General features: G+C 36.3%; 2 protein-coding genes across 2 annotated transcripts; both read right to left on the reverse strand.

Annotated features, from left to right (window-relative positions):
* Window positions 1–1,719: 1,719 nt before the first annotated feature.
* Window positions 1,720–5,139, reverse strand: LOC125672338 (prostaglandin E2 receptor EP4 subtype-like). Its single transcript, XM_048908572.2, has 2 exons — window positions 4,294–5,139; window positions 1,720–2,110 (listed from the first exon to the last, which is right to left on the reverse strand). The coding sequence occupies exons 1-2, from the start codon at window positions 5,059–5,061 to the stop codon at window positions 1,862–1,864; spliced, it is 1,017 nt and encodes a 338-aa protein (XP_048764529.2). The 5' UTR covers window positions 5,062–5,139; the 3' UTR covers window positions 1,720–1,861.
* Window positions 5,140–7,816: 2,677 nt separating this feature from the next.
* LOC125672337 (prostaglandin E2 receptor EP4 subtype-like) lies at window positions 7,817–12,649 on the reverse strand. Its single transcript, XM_056161213.1, has 2 exons — window positions 10,895–12,649; window positions 7,817–8,440 (listed from the first exon to the last, which is right to left on the reverse strand). Exons 1-2 carry the CDS (start codon window positions 11,648–11,650, stop codon window positions 8,192–8,194), a joined length of 1,005 nt encoding a protein of 334 aa, XP_056017188.1. The 5' UTR covers window positions 11,651–12,649; the 3' UTR covers window positions 7,817–8,191.
* Between the last annotated feature and the right edge of the window lie 5,707 nt (window positions 12,650–18,356).

Consider the following 18,356-nt stretch of genomic DNA (forward strand, 5'->3'; position numbering starts at 1 on the left):
AAAACGAACAGTGAACAATCTCATAACTCCTATAAGGAATACAAAATAAAGAGTTGGACAAACAAGGATCCCTGGACTTACCAGAAGTGAGATCAGATTCCTAGGGGAGTGGGTGAGGTGGGGGTGTGAGTGCTTCATCTCCTCTAGATCCCCTACTTTATTATTTTAAAAATGTATACAAGAATTATAATCAAATGTTTGGTTTTCTTTCTACGCAATCTGGGGAGGGAGTGGGATTGGGTTTATTTGAATATGGAATTTGCGTAACAAATATGCCCGTTTCAAAGTAGAGGAGAGGCAGTCAAGAACACTCGTTTAAGTCAAGCCCCCCCCCCCCCCCCCCCCCCCCCGATCTGCAAATGAAAATTAGATGGGTAAAATATATTTACTATGTTATATTTTAAGTATACAATCATTATTTGATGAGAGCTGCTACAGGATGATAAAGTATAAGTTTTGATTTTGCTTATTCCGCATTTCCCCCGTTTTATGACATCTAGGTAATTCCACACGTACCGGCCGATCTAATTTCAAATCCAAACATCTAACAATATACAATTTTGATTCAAATAAGCAGTTAAACTTACGTACAATTCAATTATTTTTGCAAAAAATGCATGCATGCACACCTCATTTGGACTTCATTTTCTCTGATGAGTAAATCCGTCGGTAATTAAATTCCGCCATGCATATCCAGAAATCAGTGTTAAATAATACATAGCCTGCTTTGTATATCTCTACTTACATGTATCATAGATGATCCAATGAATTGCATTAAATAATTCACAAGACGCAGACACAGTATATACATGTACCGGTAGAGGTATATACGTGAGCGGTACCACATGTACCTATGTGCCGACAAAATGTTTAGTCCTCGTGTAAATATATTTTTCAATTATTTTTATTATTTACGAAATCTCGGAATATAATACAAAATATCTGTTATAACTCTGGCATGATAAAAAGTTTGCAGAATTTTTTAGCCCCAAGTTTATTGTCATTCAATTTGGCTATATGTACTTTTAAAATTGTGCAGAGATTCTGTTCGACGTGTTGCGACTCCGTCTTTCATTTCTATTTTGAGTCTATTTTGAACAGAATACACAGGTCTAGAAATATATAATAACATGCGGTACCACGACATCTGTCAAACTCTATTTGCTGTCAACGTAAACAACGTAAATATGGCGTCAAAAATCACGCGCTTATGTCGTTACCTCATATTTCCTAAAACACGTCATAACGGCATTCATACAAAATTATTTAATCAAAATAAGGCCCCAACTGTTATGATTTATGCTTTTGTATTTCGAAAATATTTACTTTAGTCAAAGTCATAATAAATATATGTCACGACAATCATGACCTACGTACGTTAGTTCACAGTGACTTCAAAAACGTCACAATCATATCCCTTTAACTACGCTGCGTCCGGTTCTAAATTTATAATAAATTCGCAACCATCACGTGATCATCGTCCCGCATATCCTTAAGCGCCCACACTCGTAGCAATAAGGGTTTGTTATTCGGTTTTCATATCTGAACGACTCTCTGTCGCAGTAATGGTTCGCTATCCACCAGTAGCAATGATAGCTGTACCAGACGCTTGAGAAAATTGTTTCTGTGTAAATCAATCAACAACTTGGCTCCCTTTTTTCTTTCTTCTTCTTTTTTTTTTTTTTTTTTTTTTTTTTTTTTTTTTTACTAAATTCAGACAATATTTCAGCCAACTTTATTCAGATTTTGTTTTTCATTGCATATTGTCATTTGTTCAGCAAGGTATTTGTGCAATAAAATGCTCATACATGTGAGTTCCAGAGGCCCTCCGAACGTCTCGTTTCCCCTTTCTTAAAAATGATTATTTTGTTTCTATAGTCATATTTTCTGACTTGTCCCCAGAACTCTGAGCCCGAGTCGTGTGACTTGCTCTTCTCCTGTGATACACGCGTCTGACACACGCCATTAGGGAGGAGTAGATCTCCCTTCTGAGGAGGATGTATATCCAGGGGTCCACCACGGAGTTAGTGATGCTCAGTCTGGTTAACAGGAGCTCCGTCTTACCCGCCGTCTCCGGAAGTGCAAAGTTGGCATGCTGCAGAATGTTTACCTGAATTGAGAAACAGTATTTAGTCAACTGTAGGGAAAATTTGCGGTAAGTTGGTCTCTTAACGTGCGAAGTTTGAATCAAATACAATGATGATTGTCATTGTAGACGTTAGAAAACGCCATGGAAGCACATAAAAAGGAACCCAGTGCAAATATATTGATGACAATGCATAATCTTGGATATGCAAGATAATGACTCTTTGAACTTATCGATATAAATGTATGTTTTTATATTCTGATGCTGGCAGTGCATTCTTTTTAACTTTAGAATTATTCATATTTCCAATATATCCTCAATTTACAACACCAAGAAGTTGTAGATTCACAATTTTACTCGAAAGAATAATGGAAAAAGTGAAGTTAACGAACAGTAATCAATCTCATAATTCCAGTAAAGAATACAAAATTAAGAGCAGGTCAAACACAGACTCATGGGCACACCAGAGGCAGGATCAGGTGCCTAAGTTACACAGACTCATGGGCACACCAGAGGTGGGATCAGGTACACAGACTCATGGGCACACCAGAGGCGGGATCAGGTGCCTAAGTTGTTGGTTTGTTGTTTGTTTTACGTCCCGTCGAGAATTTTCCATTCAAATTCAAACGTCACCAGCTGTAGGTGAAATACCACAAATTTTGAGTTATGCTTAGCCCTCAGAGTCGTAGCAGTGGTGGTTATTTAACATTCCAACGCCTACCACCGCGAGAAGAGATTAAGTTTTTAGCTCACCTGAACTAAAAGCTCAAGTGAGCTTTTCTGATCGCCTGTTGTCCGTCGTCTGTCTGTAAGATTTTTACATTTTCGACTTCTTCACCAGAAACATTGGGCCAAATATATCCAAACCTGACCAAAATCATCCTTGGGTGGTGAAGGGCTTTCAAGTTTGTTCAAACGAAGGGCCATGCCGTCTTCAAAGTATAGATAATTTTAAAAAATACAAAAATAGTGTGGGGTCATTTAAAATTCTTCCTCTCAAGAACCACTGGGCCATAAGAGCTGAAATTTACATGAAAGCTTCCTGACATAGTACAAATTCAAGTTTGTGAAAATCATGGTCGCTGGGGGTAGGATGGGGCCACAATATGGGATAAAAGTTTTGCATATAAATATATAGGGAGAATCTTTAAAAATCTTCGTCTCAAGAACCACTGAGCCAGAAAGGCTGAGATTTACATGAAAGCTTCCTGGCATAGTGTAGATTCAGGTTTATTAATATCATGGCCCTAGGGGTAAGATGGGGCCTTAATAGCGGATCAAAGTTTTACATAAAAGTATATAAGGAACATCTTTAAAATATCCACTGAACCACTAAGCCAAAAAGCTGGGATTTACATGAAAGGTTCCTGACATAGTGCAGATTCAAATTTGTTAAACTCATGATCCTCTGGGGCCTAGATGGGGTCACAAAAGGGGATCAAAGTTTTACATATTAATAAATAAAAAAAATTCTTCTCAAGAACCATTGGGCCAAAGAAGTTTACATTTGCACGAAAGCGTCCTGACATAGTGCAGATTCACATTTGTAAAAATCATGGTCTCCGGGGGTACGATGGGGCCACAATGGAGGCTCAAAGTTTTACATACAAATATATAATGAGAATCAATAAAAATCCTCTTCTGAAGAATCACTGGGCCAGAAAAGTTCACATTTACATGAAAGCTTCCTGACATAGTGCAGATTCAAGTTTGTAAATATCATGGCCCATCATGAGTAGGTTGGGGGCCAAAACAGGGATCAAAGTTTAACATTCAAATATATAGGGAAAATCTTTAAATAATTGGACCAAGTGACTCAGGTGAGTGATGTGGCCCATGGGCCTTTTGTTAAAGTTGTGTCCGAACAACCCGTGATTCTCACTTCTACATGCTGAGCGTTTGGCAAAAGAGCAACTCAAAACCCCCAGTTACGAAGCAACCGCTCTACAACTGATCTACCGCGACCACTGTGTAGGAGGAGTAAGCATACCCTGTTGACAGATCACACCCGCCGTGACATTATATCTTAATCAGATACATGGAGTAATCCATAATCAATATTATGAAAAAAAATATTATGAAAACAATGCTTAACAATTGGTATGAAATAATTCGGACAGCATGTAAAGAAGTAAGGACTTTTGTTCTTTGACATTCATTAAGTGGAAGTGAAAAGGATTAGGTATATCAAAAATATCTTACTATACCATTAACGGGAACCAACAGGAAGTGAATAGAGCCACTACTATCAGAAGAAAAATGATGACATGCACGTCCTTCCACCCGCTCCACGTGGTCTCCCCTGCATATCTCTTGTAGATAAAGTAGCCAATAACAGCAATATTGAAGGCCCACGTTGCCAGGACGATTATTACACCTATAGAGGCATAAATGATGGCGTCAATTCTGTTCAATTCTATTGTTGTTTCAATAAAGTTTAGAAAACACCATGTCCCAGGATAAAATTTTCGGCTTGAACCAAGTCCAAACAAAGGTAAACTGCTGATGAGTGCCGAAAGCCCCCATATCACTGCCAGTACAATGTTGGTTCGAATTTCTTTGTGTGGTTTGTTGTAAAGAAAAGGGTAGAATGTCGCGAGGAATCGATCAAAGGACATTCCACAGACGATCATGGCCGACGACATGAGTGTAAACATGTACATGAACATTTGATAATCACACAAAGCTGGCGGCAATTCCTTTTTCAAGTCCGAGTTGTATATAGACAGGGACACGGGGACAGAGAGGAGCATACCACCGCCATCGGTGATCGCCAGTCCACAGACAAATCTGTAAAATGGCCTCCAATTGTGTGTTTTGGCTGTCAGCAATAACACTACCAGCGCAAAGATATTCCCACCAACTCCAAAGACGAACAGTAAGTAAGCTGGGACCACGTTACTCACAGCGGCATTCGAGGAGAGAGTTGATACAGTGTAAATAGTTCCATCAGTTGATGTGTTTAAGGTTGACATGATTCAAGTATTATACGTAGATACTTTATTATTACTCAAACTTAAAGTGTTCGAAAACCACAATACACCATACTGTATATCGTAGAGATATGTGCAATTTTACATTAACAAGGATATAATTAACGAATTCAGTTTTATTTCTTCTTCCGTGTTTAACAATGCATCAATTATGTTGACACTTTAAAAAAAAGAAACATCGGTCACCTGAATTGCGCTTATTTTGATCATACTATAAAGATGAAGGCACGCGTACCAGTACATATGTGTGGTAGCGCATGCATATTGAATCAAAATTCATTGTCTGCACTTTTGCGCTCTCGTTGGAGGTGTTTGGACAATTCATTTATCCAAAGCTGAAGATGAGGTTCTCGTTTTATTTTTCATCATTAGAAAGTTAGTTAAGCATTCTAAGCATTAAAAATGGAAAAATAAAATTCGAAAATTTTCAGCTCAAATCGTGTCCATGTTCCTTTAAGATCCCTCTTCAGTTCTCAGCTCCGTGGGGATCCGGGTTAGAATAGGCCCTCAGTACCCCTTGCTTGTCGTAAGAGGTGACTAAATGGGGCGGTCCTTCGGATGAGACCGCAAAAATCGAGGTCCCGTGTAACAGCAGGTGTGGTACGATAAAGCTCCCTCCCAGCTCAATGGCCATAAGCGCCAAGCATAGGCCTAAATTTTGCAGCCCTTCACCGCATTGGTGACGTTTCTATATGAGTGAAAGATTCTCGAGCGAGACGTTAAACAAGATATAGTCAATCAATCAATCGAAAATTCTACCAAGGATTTAATTATTGTGTTGCAAGTCATAATGAAATTTACTCCAATGTATTACATGTACTTAGCACTAAAATTCTCTCCACGCTAGGAGGAGCATAAGGCCGCGGCACTCTCTCTCTAAACCAGTTTTTTTAATGTCCGTCAGATGGGACCTTAAAGGGTGCCCCGTGTCAAGGATCACAACCCCTTGTCACGCAAAAGATCGTTGCCCTGATTCTCAATAAAAACGTAGACTTACCGGGGCCGTCATGGAAACTCTAACACTCATAAAGAAACATATTTTAGTTAGTGAACCGCCGTAAAATGGCTACGCAAGTCACGTGATTCTTGGTCTGCTGCTTTGTTTTTACGTTATGGTGAGGTTCCAAAAAATCAGTAGTGCTCATCTACTCTTTATACTGTACCAAGTTTGGTATCAATCAAGCAATAATTCTTAAAATATAGGAGACAATATATTACTTCGTCCAGTTTAAAATTTGACCATGTGCCCTCAAAATCAATAGGGGTCATCTTCTCCTGAAGATGTACCAGTGTACCAAGTTTGATATCTGTCAAGCAAAGGTTCTCAAGATCTTGAGTGGACAGTATATTCCTATGTCCAGTTTTACCCTTGACCATGTGACCTCAAAAACAAGAAGGGGCATCTTCTCCTAAAGATATACCAGTGTACCAAGTTTGATGTCTGTCAACCAAAGGGTTCTCAAGATATTGAGCAGACAGTATATTCCAATGTCCAGTTTGACCTTTGACCTCAAAATCAATAGGGGCCACCTTTTCCTGAAGATGCACCAGTGTATCAAGTTTGATGCATGTCAAACAATGGTTCTCTGGACATTGAGTGGTCAGTATATTCCTATGTCTAGTTTGACCTTTGACCATGTGATCTCAAAATCAATAGGGGTAATCTATTCCTTTGGTATCAAGTTTGATGTCTGTCTAGCAAAGGGTTCATAAGATATTGAGCGGACAGTATATTCCTATGTCCAGAGTAGATTGACCCTTGAACTTTGACTTTTTGGCCTGAAAAATAACCTGGGCCCTGATCTACCCATAACTAACCCACATATGAAATATAACGATCAAGTGCATGGTTCTCAAGATATTGAGCGGACAACATGTGGTCTACCGACCGACAGATGCAAATCAATATGCCCCTCTTCTTTGAAGGGGGGCATAATGAAGGTGTATAACAAAACATTTATAGACTAGGTCCTCGGACAACAGCTGTTTTGTTGACCCAAGAACGGATCTGTGTCCCGAAGCCTACAGTCAAACAAAACAGCTAATATGATTAAAACCAGTCAATATCTCTATACTACTACACCACATTTTCTATTTCATAATCCCCATACATGTAGAAATTAAAAATACACTTGCCCAAAAATTGAAAATACTATAAAACTCAGGTGCAATCCTCTAAGCGCAGCTTTCAAAGACGTATAACGCCCCGACCAAAATCACCAGGAAGATAAAAGTATTTCAGCTGTGTAATAAAATTGTGGTGTTGGAAATTTACCGTCCATTTACTTCACGTTTCTGGTGTACCGCTGTAATAACACAAAGGCGGTATTAAACACTAAGGTCTGCTGTTTAAGGTAGTACTCTACATCGTCATAATGGCTGACTTCCTTTTTAAACATGGATGAAAAAATCGATATCAGCAATATTTGACTTTTCCTTTTCTCATTTAAATACCTAGCCGAGTAGCTCAGTATGTTAGAATACCGAATGCTGAACTGTAGGTCGCAGGTTCGAGTCCAGCAGAGGTTTTAAATTGTTTTCAGATCACCTTCTACTAAAACTGTATTTTTTGACAAAATAAAGTAAATTTGAAAATTTTCAACTTCAAAATATTGTTGTACATATCCTCCACTTTTCATCTACATCAAATTTCTCTGGTGTAGCATACCTCCTTAAAGTTTACTTTCTAAATGAAGATGGATTGAGATGTCTGTCAAAGAATGTTTTTGAAAATAGAAAAATTAAAAATACATTTATTTTCATATATATATATATGTACATTGCATTTAATTTACAACAATTCTACAGGTACAATATCTAAATGAACAGACAGATACTCTTTTTGTACAATGTAAAACTTATACGGTACCAATTTAGATGCACCAGATGCGCATTTCGACAAATAATGTCTCTTCAGTGATGCTCAAGCCGAAATTTAAAACAGATCTTTTCTAACCGTTACACTGAAGGATCCGGCAGCATTGAGGTTATTTAACCTTTCACATTTGACCAATCAAAATGGCGGCTAGATTTGTTGTTATATCGGAACATACTTTAAGTAGTATTTATCATATGCATGTCAATAATTACCGAGAATCACTGTAAAAATTAATTATTTCGTTTCTAATGTAATATTCTCTAATTTGTCCCCAGAGCTCTGATCCCGTGTCGTGTGACTTGCTCTCCTCGTGTGATACACGCGTCTGACACACGCCAGCAGGGAGGAGTAGATCTCCCTTCTGAGGAGGATGTATATCCAGGGGTCCACCACGGAGTTAGTGATGCTCAGTCTGGTTAACAGGAGCTCCGTCTTACCCGCCGTCTCCGGAAGTGCAAAGTTGGCATGCTGCAGAATGTTTACCTGATAAAACATGAGACACCAATGTTCACCTTATGGAACATCGAACAACATTTAGTAAACAGCAGAGGAAAATATTTTAAACTGTAATGAATAATATTGCATTAGTTTTTTAAGTGGTGCGACCATTATATTGTAGTATACAAGTGTCCATGATGTAGAAATTCTACCTCCGTAGCATACTTTCATCTCTTATATCTATACTGTTTGTAGATGAATGTTTTGTGCTACATAAAAAAAAATTAAACTTGCGGGAGACAGTTTCAAATTTGTATTTGATAACACTCAGTCCACTCGAAGGAAAAGCAGTAGACTGACTGACTGTATAATGTTTAACGAGAATATTTCACTCATGGAGATGTCACCATTGCCAGTGAAGGGTTGCAATATTTAGACATATGTTCAGCGTCTAAGGCCTTTGAGTAAGGCGGGATGTTTACCGTACCACGCCTGCTGTAACACGGGACCTAAGGTTTTGCGGTCCCATCCGAAGGACCGCCCCATTTATTCACCTCTTACGACAAGCAAGAGGTACTGAGGACCTATTCAAACCCGGGTCTCCACGGGTTGAAAACCAGTAGGGAAATTCAAAGGACTGTGGGTGACAAGAGACGTTCAGGGCCTCTGAAAATTGTTAACTCCTAACGCTTTAAAGAAATATTAATTGGGATCTTCCTTTGTTTTGCATGTACAATATAACTTCACAGATTTTTTCCCGAGATTTTCAGTTTTTATGTAACTTGAGTTACTCAGGTGACCTATTGCTATTAGTCTGCGTCCGTCGTCGTGCGTCGTCCGTTAACAACTTCTTCCCAGAAACTACTGGGCCAATCTTGATCGAATTTGGTATGTAGCATCTGTAGGTAAAGGAGACCGAAAATTGTAAATGTCATGCCCCCCCCCCACCCTAACGGGCCTTAATTTTGGGGTAAAAACTGTAAAATTGATGTATTTCTTTAAAAATCTTCTTCTTTACTCCTGGGCATCTAGCAAGTAAGTATATAGTAATGATGAGCAAGGAAGGTCTCTACCAAAATTGTAAATTTCCTGATCTCCGGGGTAGGGGTTCTGACCCCAGTGCGGGGCCAAACTAACTATATAGTGTTTATGTGTAAAACACTTAAATAGCATCTTTTTTAGTGTTATTGATACTAAATTGAAACTAAATGGATATTTAGAAAGAGCATGTAGTCTTTTACCAAAATTGTAAATTTGATGATCCCCGGGGTAGGGGTTTTGGTATTAGGGTGGGGCCAAACTTAGTACATTATAGTGTTTATGTGTAAGTTTGCTAATATTGTATAAAATCTAAATGCATATTTAGGAATAGCAGAAAAGGATGTACAAAAAATGGTGAATTTCTCAACCCAGGGTTTTGACTCTAGGATGCGTCAAAAGTAGTCATATCTTTTAATGTTTTAATGTTAATACACCTATTATATTATGTAAAGCCTTTCATCAGTGTTTGCACGTTTAAGGGTATTGAAATCTTAAGAACACATCTTGTTTTATACTGTAGTTGAACATTAGAATTTAGCTTAGATATTCAGAACAGGATATTTTTTTTCTAGATTCTATAGCCCTGGGAGTAATGATACTTATTCACTAGTACTTAGGTGACCGGTAAGGCCTGTGGGCCTCTTGTTTGGAGTACATAGGATCCAAAATGATGTAATTATACAATATTCAAAAAGAATAATTGATAATAATAAATGTACATGTATCTATCTACTATTATCTTGCTGCCCTGTGCCTCTTCAAAGTTTATATTTCACCCCATAGGCAACACAAATGGAGGACCGGTCTCCTCCTAGAAGTGGCTGATTTATTTGTATATACTACACAAATACGTATAGTAATATTGCACAGATACATTATTTCATAGTATATTATACAGTATTTTATGGTTAAATTCCTCTATAAATCTATCGTTTACGTTTAATATTTTACTGGTGTAAATGTTTTTGCTATATATACAAAATGAATTGAATTTCATTGCACAATGATTTGTGATTTTCTATGTATAATATTTAACAAAATTACATTTGTTGTTGTTCAAGATGTCTCGACCAGTGTGAAAGATGAAACTAAGAGTGTGTTGTATCTGTATATTAAATAATCATTAATTCAAACTGTGGAAAAATGCTAATTTCAGAACGTAGTTTGGACAAACACAATTTTAATGTACTTGTAAGATGAATATTTGGTAAACACATACTAGTACATAATTTACAAATCTACACTCTGGTTTTTGAAGTAAAACTACGTTAAAACATTCATTTTATGTAAAACAAAATATTGAAAATTGCGACGAAATATTTTTATGTAATATTTCCCACCATTTGCTAGATTATTGAAGAAACCAGCTGAGTTGCAACGGAATTTTTGCACAGAATTTACTTGATTTTGAAACAAAAGCATGAATATTATCATATATAGGCCTTTACTTAATATTACCATTAATGGGAACCAACAAGAAGTGAATAGGACCACGACTGCCAGAAGGAAAATGATGACATGCACGTCCTTCCACTCGCTCCACGTGGATTCCCCTGCATATCTCTTGCAGATGAAGTAGACAATAACAGCAATATTGAAGGCCCACGTTGCCAGGACAATTATCACACCAATAGTGGCATAAATGATGGCATCAATTCTGTTCAACGCGATTGTTGTTTCAATATAGTTAAGAAAACACCATGACCCCGGATAGTATTTCCGACTGGAACCCAGTCCAAACAGAGGTAAACTGCTGATGAGTGCCGAAAGTCCCCATATTACTGCCAGTACAATGTTGGTTCGAATTTCCTTGTGTGGTCTGTTGTATTGTAATGGAAAGAATGTCGCAAAGAATCGGTCAAATGACATCCCGCAGACTATCATTGCAGACGACATCAGCGTAAACATTAACATAAACATTTCATAGTCGCACAAAGTTGGCGACAATTCCCTCCTAAAATGAGAGGCGTATATAGAGAGAGATACGGGAATGGATGCAAGCACACCACCGCCATCAGTCATCGCTAATCCGCACACAAATCTGTAGAATGGCCTCCAGTTGTGTGTTTTGGCTGTCAGTAATAACACCACCAGGGCAATGATATTCCCACCAACTCCAAAGAAAAACAGTAAGTATACAGGCATCGCATTGTACACTGTATCTATTGTGGTGTTGGAGGTAGTTTCATTAACCGAGGCGTTCCAGGTCAACATAGTCACGTTGTAGTCGAGGTATCCTTATTTTGAATTAATATAATAGAGACATTTAGATAAAAGGCATGGATTGTGTTGTAGTGAAACACAGATAGTGATTATACTATTTCATGATGGCCATGGCGACTATGGGCAGTTTATTCTTCTTCCGTATTTAAGAATACAAACAAACACAGGTGATTTGCTTTTAAGATAAACACACTCATACTTTTTAAAAAGATAAAGAATTATCGTATACTGACCCTATTTGCAGATGGTATCATTCGATAAATAGATAAGGAAATCAAAAATGGGAAAACTTGTTATCTCAGTAAAGGAGGATTTCTTCTATATCTTTTTTTCTATCAGGATTTCCATAAATAAATCCATATTTCCTGAATGATAAATGAAAAAAAAAATCTTCCTAAACGACAAATAAAAATAGAACAATTTTTCGAAAATGATAAAGGAAAAAAAAGAAGAAAAAAAGATCTTTCAAAATGGTAAATGAAAATAAAGCAATACTTCCTAAATGATAAATGAAAGTAAAACAACCCTTCCTGAAAGGAAAATCCAAAGAGAGAGATAGAAGACACATCGATGATAAAAGGGAAATGGATAGTGATTCAAAATGCGGACAGAATGAAGAAATGTACAGCAGGTTTGCAAAATACATGGAATTGAATTTGATTAAATTTTAATTCATTGTTTTATTTTCAATGTAATTTGCTATTTAAAAGTTCATAAAATTGTCCGGGCCGATAAAACATTGTTTGGGCCATTAAGATTCTCTGTGTTTCTGATAGAGAAAAAAAGAAACGTTTTCAAGAACTCTTCGGCATTCTAATGCACTTTGGCATTTCGCATGTGTTACGTATAAAATAGCAAGAGGACGGTATTGGAGGGGGGGGGGGGGGTTATCTGATAGGTAATTTATTTCATGTTCTTTAAATAATGTAGATGAATGTTACCTTTTGTTTCATTGTACCGCATATTCAAATCTCAAAGCAATCTTTTTTTTTTTTTTTTTTTTACCAGTATTGGGTTTAACCCCACCGTAATCAATATGTCAGATTTAAACAAAACCAAATTTCTCTTATCAAATTTTGCTAGACAAACCGCATATGTATTTTGTTGTGATTTTATATAAGATATATGTCACTAAAATAAACCATTTACTTACTTATTTCTTGGTTTTGTTTCACATTCTATCAAAGTTTAATTGGTGAAATTGATATTGTGGTCTATTTAATATCCAATCATAATTAATTTACATTACCAGATACAGTCATTAGAGTAAGAGAGCTATTGAAGTACGATACCCCTGCATTCTAGTAATGTTACATGTCAAAAGTATTAACCTGCACTGGGCCACACAATGCATTTTTACAAAAACAAAAATGTGGATGACAAAATAAATGAAACATCAGTTATATAAAAGAGATAATAGATATATAAACTAATGACAAAATATTTATTAAAAAGAACAATAAAACAAAATCAATTTATGCTACTAAAGTAATAAATTGTATTCTCTGCCTATGCATTATCACTTAGCTAATTCCCTGTATAATCTATATGATAGAAAATTAAATACAAATCCATCTGATTACCATAATACTATGATTATATACCATTCATAATCATGAACTGAAAAATTCATATGCATGTACAGTAAAACTCTGACATATAAAAATTAGATACATGTATCGAATAATGAATTAAAATCGCAAATTGGTTAGAGTTTTCTCTTTCAGCTGTGAGAGAGTAAAACCAGTACGGACGGATTTTTCCTTATTCAATGGGCAGATTAGAATATTCCATTGTAATGCATTCTTATCAATGATATTCGAAGTGTCCTGCTCATTTAAAAAAAGTCAACATAAATACAGAATGCCATTAAATTTTCATGTTTCACTAAAGAGGTGATTGTTTAATCTCTCTCTCTCTCTCTCTCTCTCTCTCTCTCATAAAAAGAAATGGATGGATGGATGTATAACTCCCCACCTGAGTAGGATGTATCCTTGCATCAATTTACACATATGAACATCGGAATTGCAACTTCGAAGGAGAAAACGAACTAGTTTCTTTGATTAATGTAAATATTTTCTGACTGAATTTTTGTTTAGATAAATATCGGTTTACCTTCAAATTAATGAATGTATTTCCAATTATATCGATTCACCTTTCTAGACGAAATGAATTTCTGATGGTGTCAGACACTCTCGGTAGAATTAATAGTCACGTGACTAACGATATAACGAGTCCTCTCTCTCTCTCTCTCTCTCTGAAGTCTCTCTCTCCCTATATAGATAGATAGGTACAGAGAGGGAGAAAGAGAGACAGATTACATTTCTTACTAAATTCTGCTACTAAGAAAGTTGACAAATCTCCAGACAAACAGCGAAGCAAGCCGTACATTACGGACATGTTTAGGCAGGAATACACATGTATTAGATTCACAGAAATTTTGTTTTATTTTGAGGACTTGTATTATAATCATCTAAACTTGGTAATAATTAACCGTAAACAATAACTTGTTTTTGTTTTAAAATCGCATTTTTTTATTGTTTCTTTTTCCAGCCAGGCTTTCTGATTCCGGAAGATACATAGTACATTTATCCTCATCCTTTGGTTTTTAAAGTGATAGAGAACTACCAATGGAAGTATAATAAAATGTAGTAAAATGATTTTTTTTCCATCTGATTTGGATAATGGCGGATCAAACAGCAAAAGATAAACACACTGAAAATTGTATCAAGCAAACCACGACATTGACAAACTGATAGATATTACTTTACCATCAAATAATTCAGTATAGGTTGATTTCAGATGGCTGGAACGTACAGGATATGCCTCTTTCATTACAGCGTCTTGTGCGAGGATACATGCATTCGCGGTTATCTTGTACATTTCCACAGCGATTCCAATGGACTCAGAATTGATCAAATGTAATAGAAAGTAAGACTTTCATAGTGCTTGATAATGACAATATTGAATGCTCAATTGTACGGGAAAAGTTGTCACTAGTGTCGTTGATCCATGTTACTTATGTATGTCTTTGTCATTTTTCCATGAGCTCAATTTCCCCACGGTTTCCACACTTTCACAGCATAGATACACATTTCTTCGTATACCTCTCGAAAAGGGGTGGTCTTGTTTTTTCATATAATTATGACGCAGTCTTCCTGTTTTCGTGTGCTTATTTTTTGCTGTTTGGTCTTCCATTATTCCATCGTTGCAAGCCAGGCTGAAACGTACGCTCCTCTTCCCTTTCACCCATGGCTCTCTGTTTGACAATTTCTTCGTTCCTCTTAAAATGCATGGCGTGATTCGGCCAATCGCTGAACTTCCGATCAAAAGTTAGTCGAGATTTAAACTGTTATAGAATGCAGGCATATTACTCTTGACCAATCAGAACACTTGTTCTTCCATTACTTCGGTAAACTAGCCAACGCAGAATCCGTATGTATACACGTGTGTTTGACATCGCAAATTATGAACAAGCCGACGTCTCGGCGCATTTGATGAGGATAATGATGGGGGGGGGGGTCCACTAAGAACAGGCGGTGGGAAGTCTCTATGTTACCAGCCGTTTCCAATGAAATGTTCGGAGACTAATGACGACAGGGTTGTTTATTGGTACCCCCCCCCCCCCCCCTGGAGTAAGTGGACATATACCAGATGTCTTCGATCTATAGGATTTTTGTTTTCAATAATTTCGGTGCAAAAAAAGCACACGATTTTATTGCCACAGCCATTACTGCTGTTTTACAAGCTAAACATGGTTGCTCCATGTAAGGCTAAGAATGAATTTATTGGTTACGGGTTACGTCATTCTCGTCATATATATGTATGAGAAACGAAGATATTATCACGCAGAGAGCCACGGGTGAAAGAATAGAGGAGCGTGTGTATTAATGTACGTTTCAGCCGTAGCTTGCAACGATGCCATTATCCAAACCTGAAGGGAAAAAATTCATTATACTTCTATAAATAGTTCGTCAGGTATCACCTGATATACCAAGTAACTCCCGAAATAAGAACGCTATCTGGCTGAATTAAACACCAATAAAAAAAAACCTTTCGATTTAAAAAAAAAAACCAAACAAGTCATTGTTTACGTTTCATAACCCAGTTCCATGACCAATTCATCGAAATAAAACAATATATACTAGAATTTTACGTGACTTCAATATCTGCGGCCCTTTGTCTAAAATTCTATCTGTGATCCGCCCGTGTTTTGTATTATTTCAGTGCTCCGTGATTTGTCAGTAGTTGTGTTAACTTTCTTCTAAATGTCGTAGAATGTGTTTACCATGACTAGTTAGATATACAATGTACATGTATATTACAACAAGAGGAACCCGTTACAATAACATGAGTCAAGTAACTGTTGCATGTATTTCTACTATGACTGTTTGACACTATCAAAAACTCCTTTCGTCGAGAAAGAAGAATCCAATATGAAAAAAGATGCTCATTCACTAGGAAATGTGGTATTCACATTTGATTAAGATTCCCTCATCTGTTCAATCATGCATTTTACAGGTAACCTGCAAATAAAACAAGTAGGAGTTTCCAAAATGTGCACATTGATTTTGATTGTAAACGAATTACTCCTTTTACCTGATCGAGATATAGGGTTCACGGCAGGTATGACCGGTCAACAGGGAATGCTTTTCCTCCTAGGCACCTGGATCCCACCCCTAGTACATGTATATATGTATGTCCGGGGTTCCCTGTTTGCCCATCTTCCCTAATGGAGTTATGAGATTGATCACTGTTCGTTATCTTCACTTTTTCATTTAACAATCTTAAAATATTTGATAATATTCCTCCAAATTCTTGAAATTTATTTCTCGCTTTTATCTTCTTGTAATTGATACAATTTGTTGCATGCTGGCCTTTAAACAGGAAGCATTTTTATTGTGTCACACCTGTCGTGATCTCATCCGAAGGTCCGCCCCATTTACATGTAGTCGCCTCAAGCAAAGGGTACTAAGAACCACAATATTTTATACCATGTTAATTGGAAATTTAAGGTCCAAATCAAATACAAGAATAACTCTTCAGGAATTACTCTACAACATCGTCATAATGGCTGACTTTCTTTTAAAGGGACTGATTCACGATTTTCCCAAAAATATTCTTTTTCACTTTTAATGATAAAAATCTACTGTCTAATGTGTTTATAAGAGTTCACAAAATTAAGGTTATACATTATCAAAGAAGCTCATTTTAGAAAGTTTATTGTTTGTTTTGTAAACAAAGATTAAGGTATGTTATTATTAATGACATTTTCAAAAGAAATGGATATCGATCTAAGTTTATAACATGTATATCTTCCACATTTCGAGCTTTTGGGGGGAAATATGTCATATAAAAGTTAAAATTTGTGATGCTTATATTACAAAATCAATATTTCACTTGTTTGTTTGTATACATAAAAAGACTCGAGTCTTTGTTTACATAACACAGATTTAAGGCTAAAATTTTGCTTTAATTCTTGCATTCAGAAGGTTAAAAGTTTGGCTGTCAATATTAAATAAGTTATATTTTTAATGTTTACCATCAGAAATGAAAAATATTTTTATCAAAAATCGTGAATCAGTCCCTTTAAAACATGGGTGAAAATATTCATTTCAAATATCATTGCCTAGTTGAGCAGTTCACTAGGTTAGCATGTCGACTGCTGAATTATAGATCGCGGGTCGAGTCCAGCAGGCGTTTTTATTATTTTTTTCCAGATTGTTTTCTACTAAACAGCATTTTTGATTAAATAAAAGAAATTTGAAAGTTTTCAATTTCAAAATATTGTTGCACCTATCCATATCAAATAATTATCATGGTGTAGCATACATCCTTAATTCTGAAATGAAATGTCAAGGCTAAAAAATGTTTTATATTTTTATGCCAATATGTCATTACAACTCTAGCAATGAAGCTTATAATGAAATATTTGCATGTTTCAAGATTTAAGAACTTTACGCGAGATATATATATATTAATATTGATTATGCAATATTTACCTTGTAAGATTGGATCGCTCAAAGCAAGATAGCGCAAGGGCAGATAAATGAATGCGCCCGTGGAGTTGCAAGAGTTACTGCTCTTCCAGAACGGAGTCAATTATGAATATAAAAATATGTTTTTAAACACACTTTTATTTCAACATATAATATTAAGTTTCTGTGCGAAACACATCCCAATCGTCCACGTATTGCAGTCCATTTGAACAAAAACTGACTTGTTACATAATGCATATGAAACCGAGCAGTACGGTCCAAGGTTGCTGATGGGTGAATCTATCCAATTGAAGCATTGACTTTTAGTGTTAATATCCAAGGGCATCAGAGTCGACTCGTCCACGATTATCAACGAGGGAGGGTATATACAGCACCATCTTAAAAGCTTTAGTTTTCTTAATCTTAAGTATGGTAAAACAAAATGAAAATGCAGAAGTACAGTGCCTGGCCATAAGTGAGTCATCATTTTATTTTTTCACTATATATTTCATCAGAAAATGCCTTTCAAAAACACTTATTGCAGCATTAGTTGTAGCTTATTTCAATGGATATGATATCAAAAAATACAGAATTATTTCAATTGTATTTTTCTTCACATAATTTCAAAAGTAATTTTATATGTAGTTGGGTGTGGTGAAACCACATGTCAAATGCAAAACTGAAATTTTACGGCACAAATGTTAGAAATTATAGGACAG

This window comes from Ostrea edulis, chromosome 4, assembly GCF_947568905.1.
Source record: "Ostrea edulis chromosome 4, xbOstEdul1.1, whole genome shotgun sequence".
NCBI classification, from domain to species: domain Eukaryota; kingdom Metazoa; phylum Mollusca; class Bivalvia; order Ostreida; family Ostreidae; genus Ostrea; species Ostrea edulis.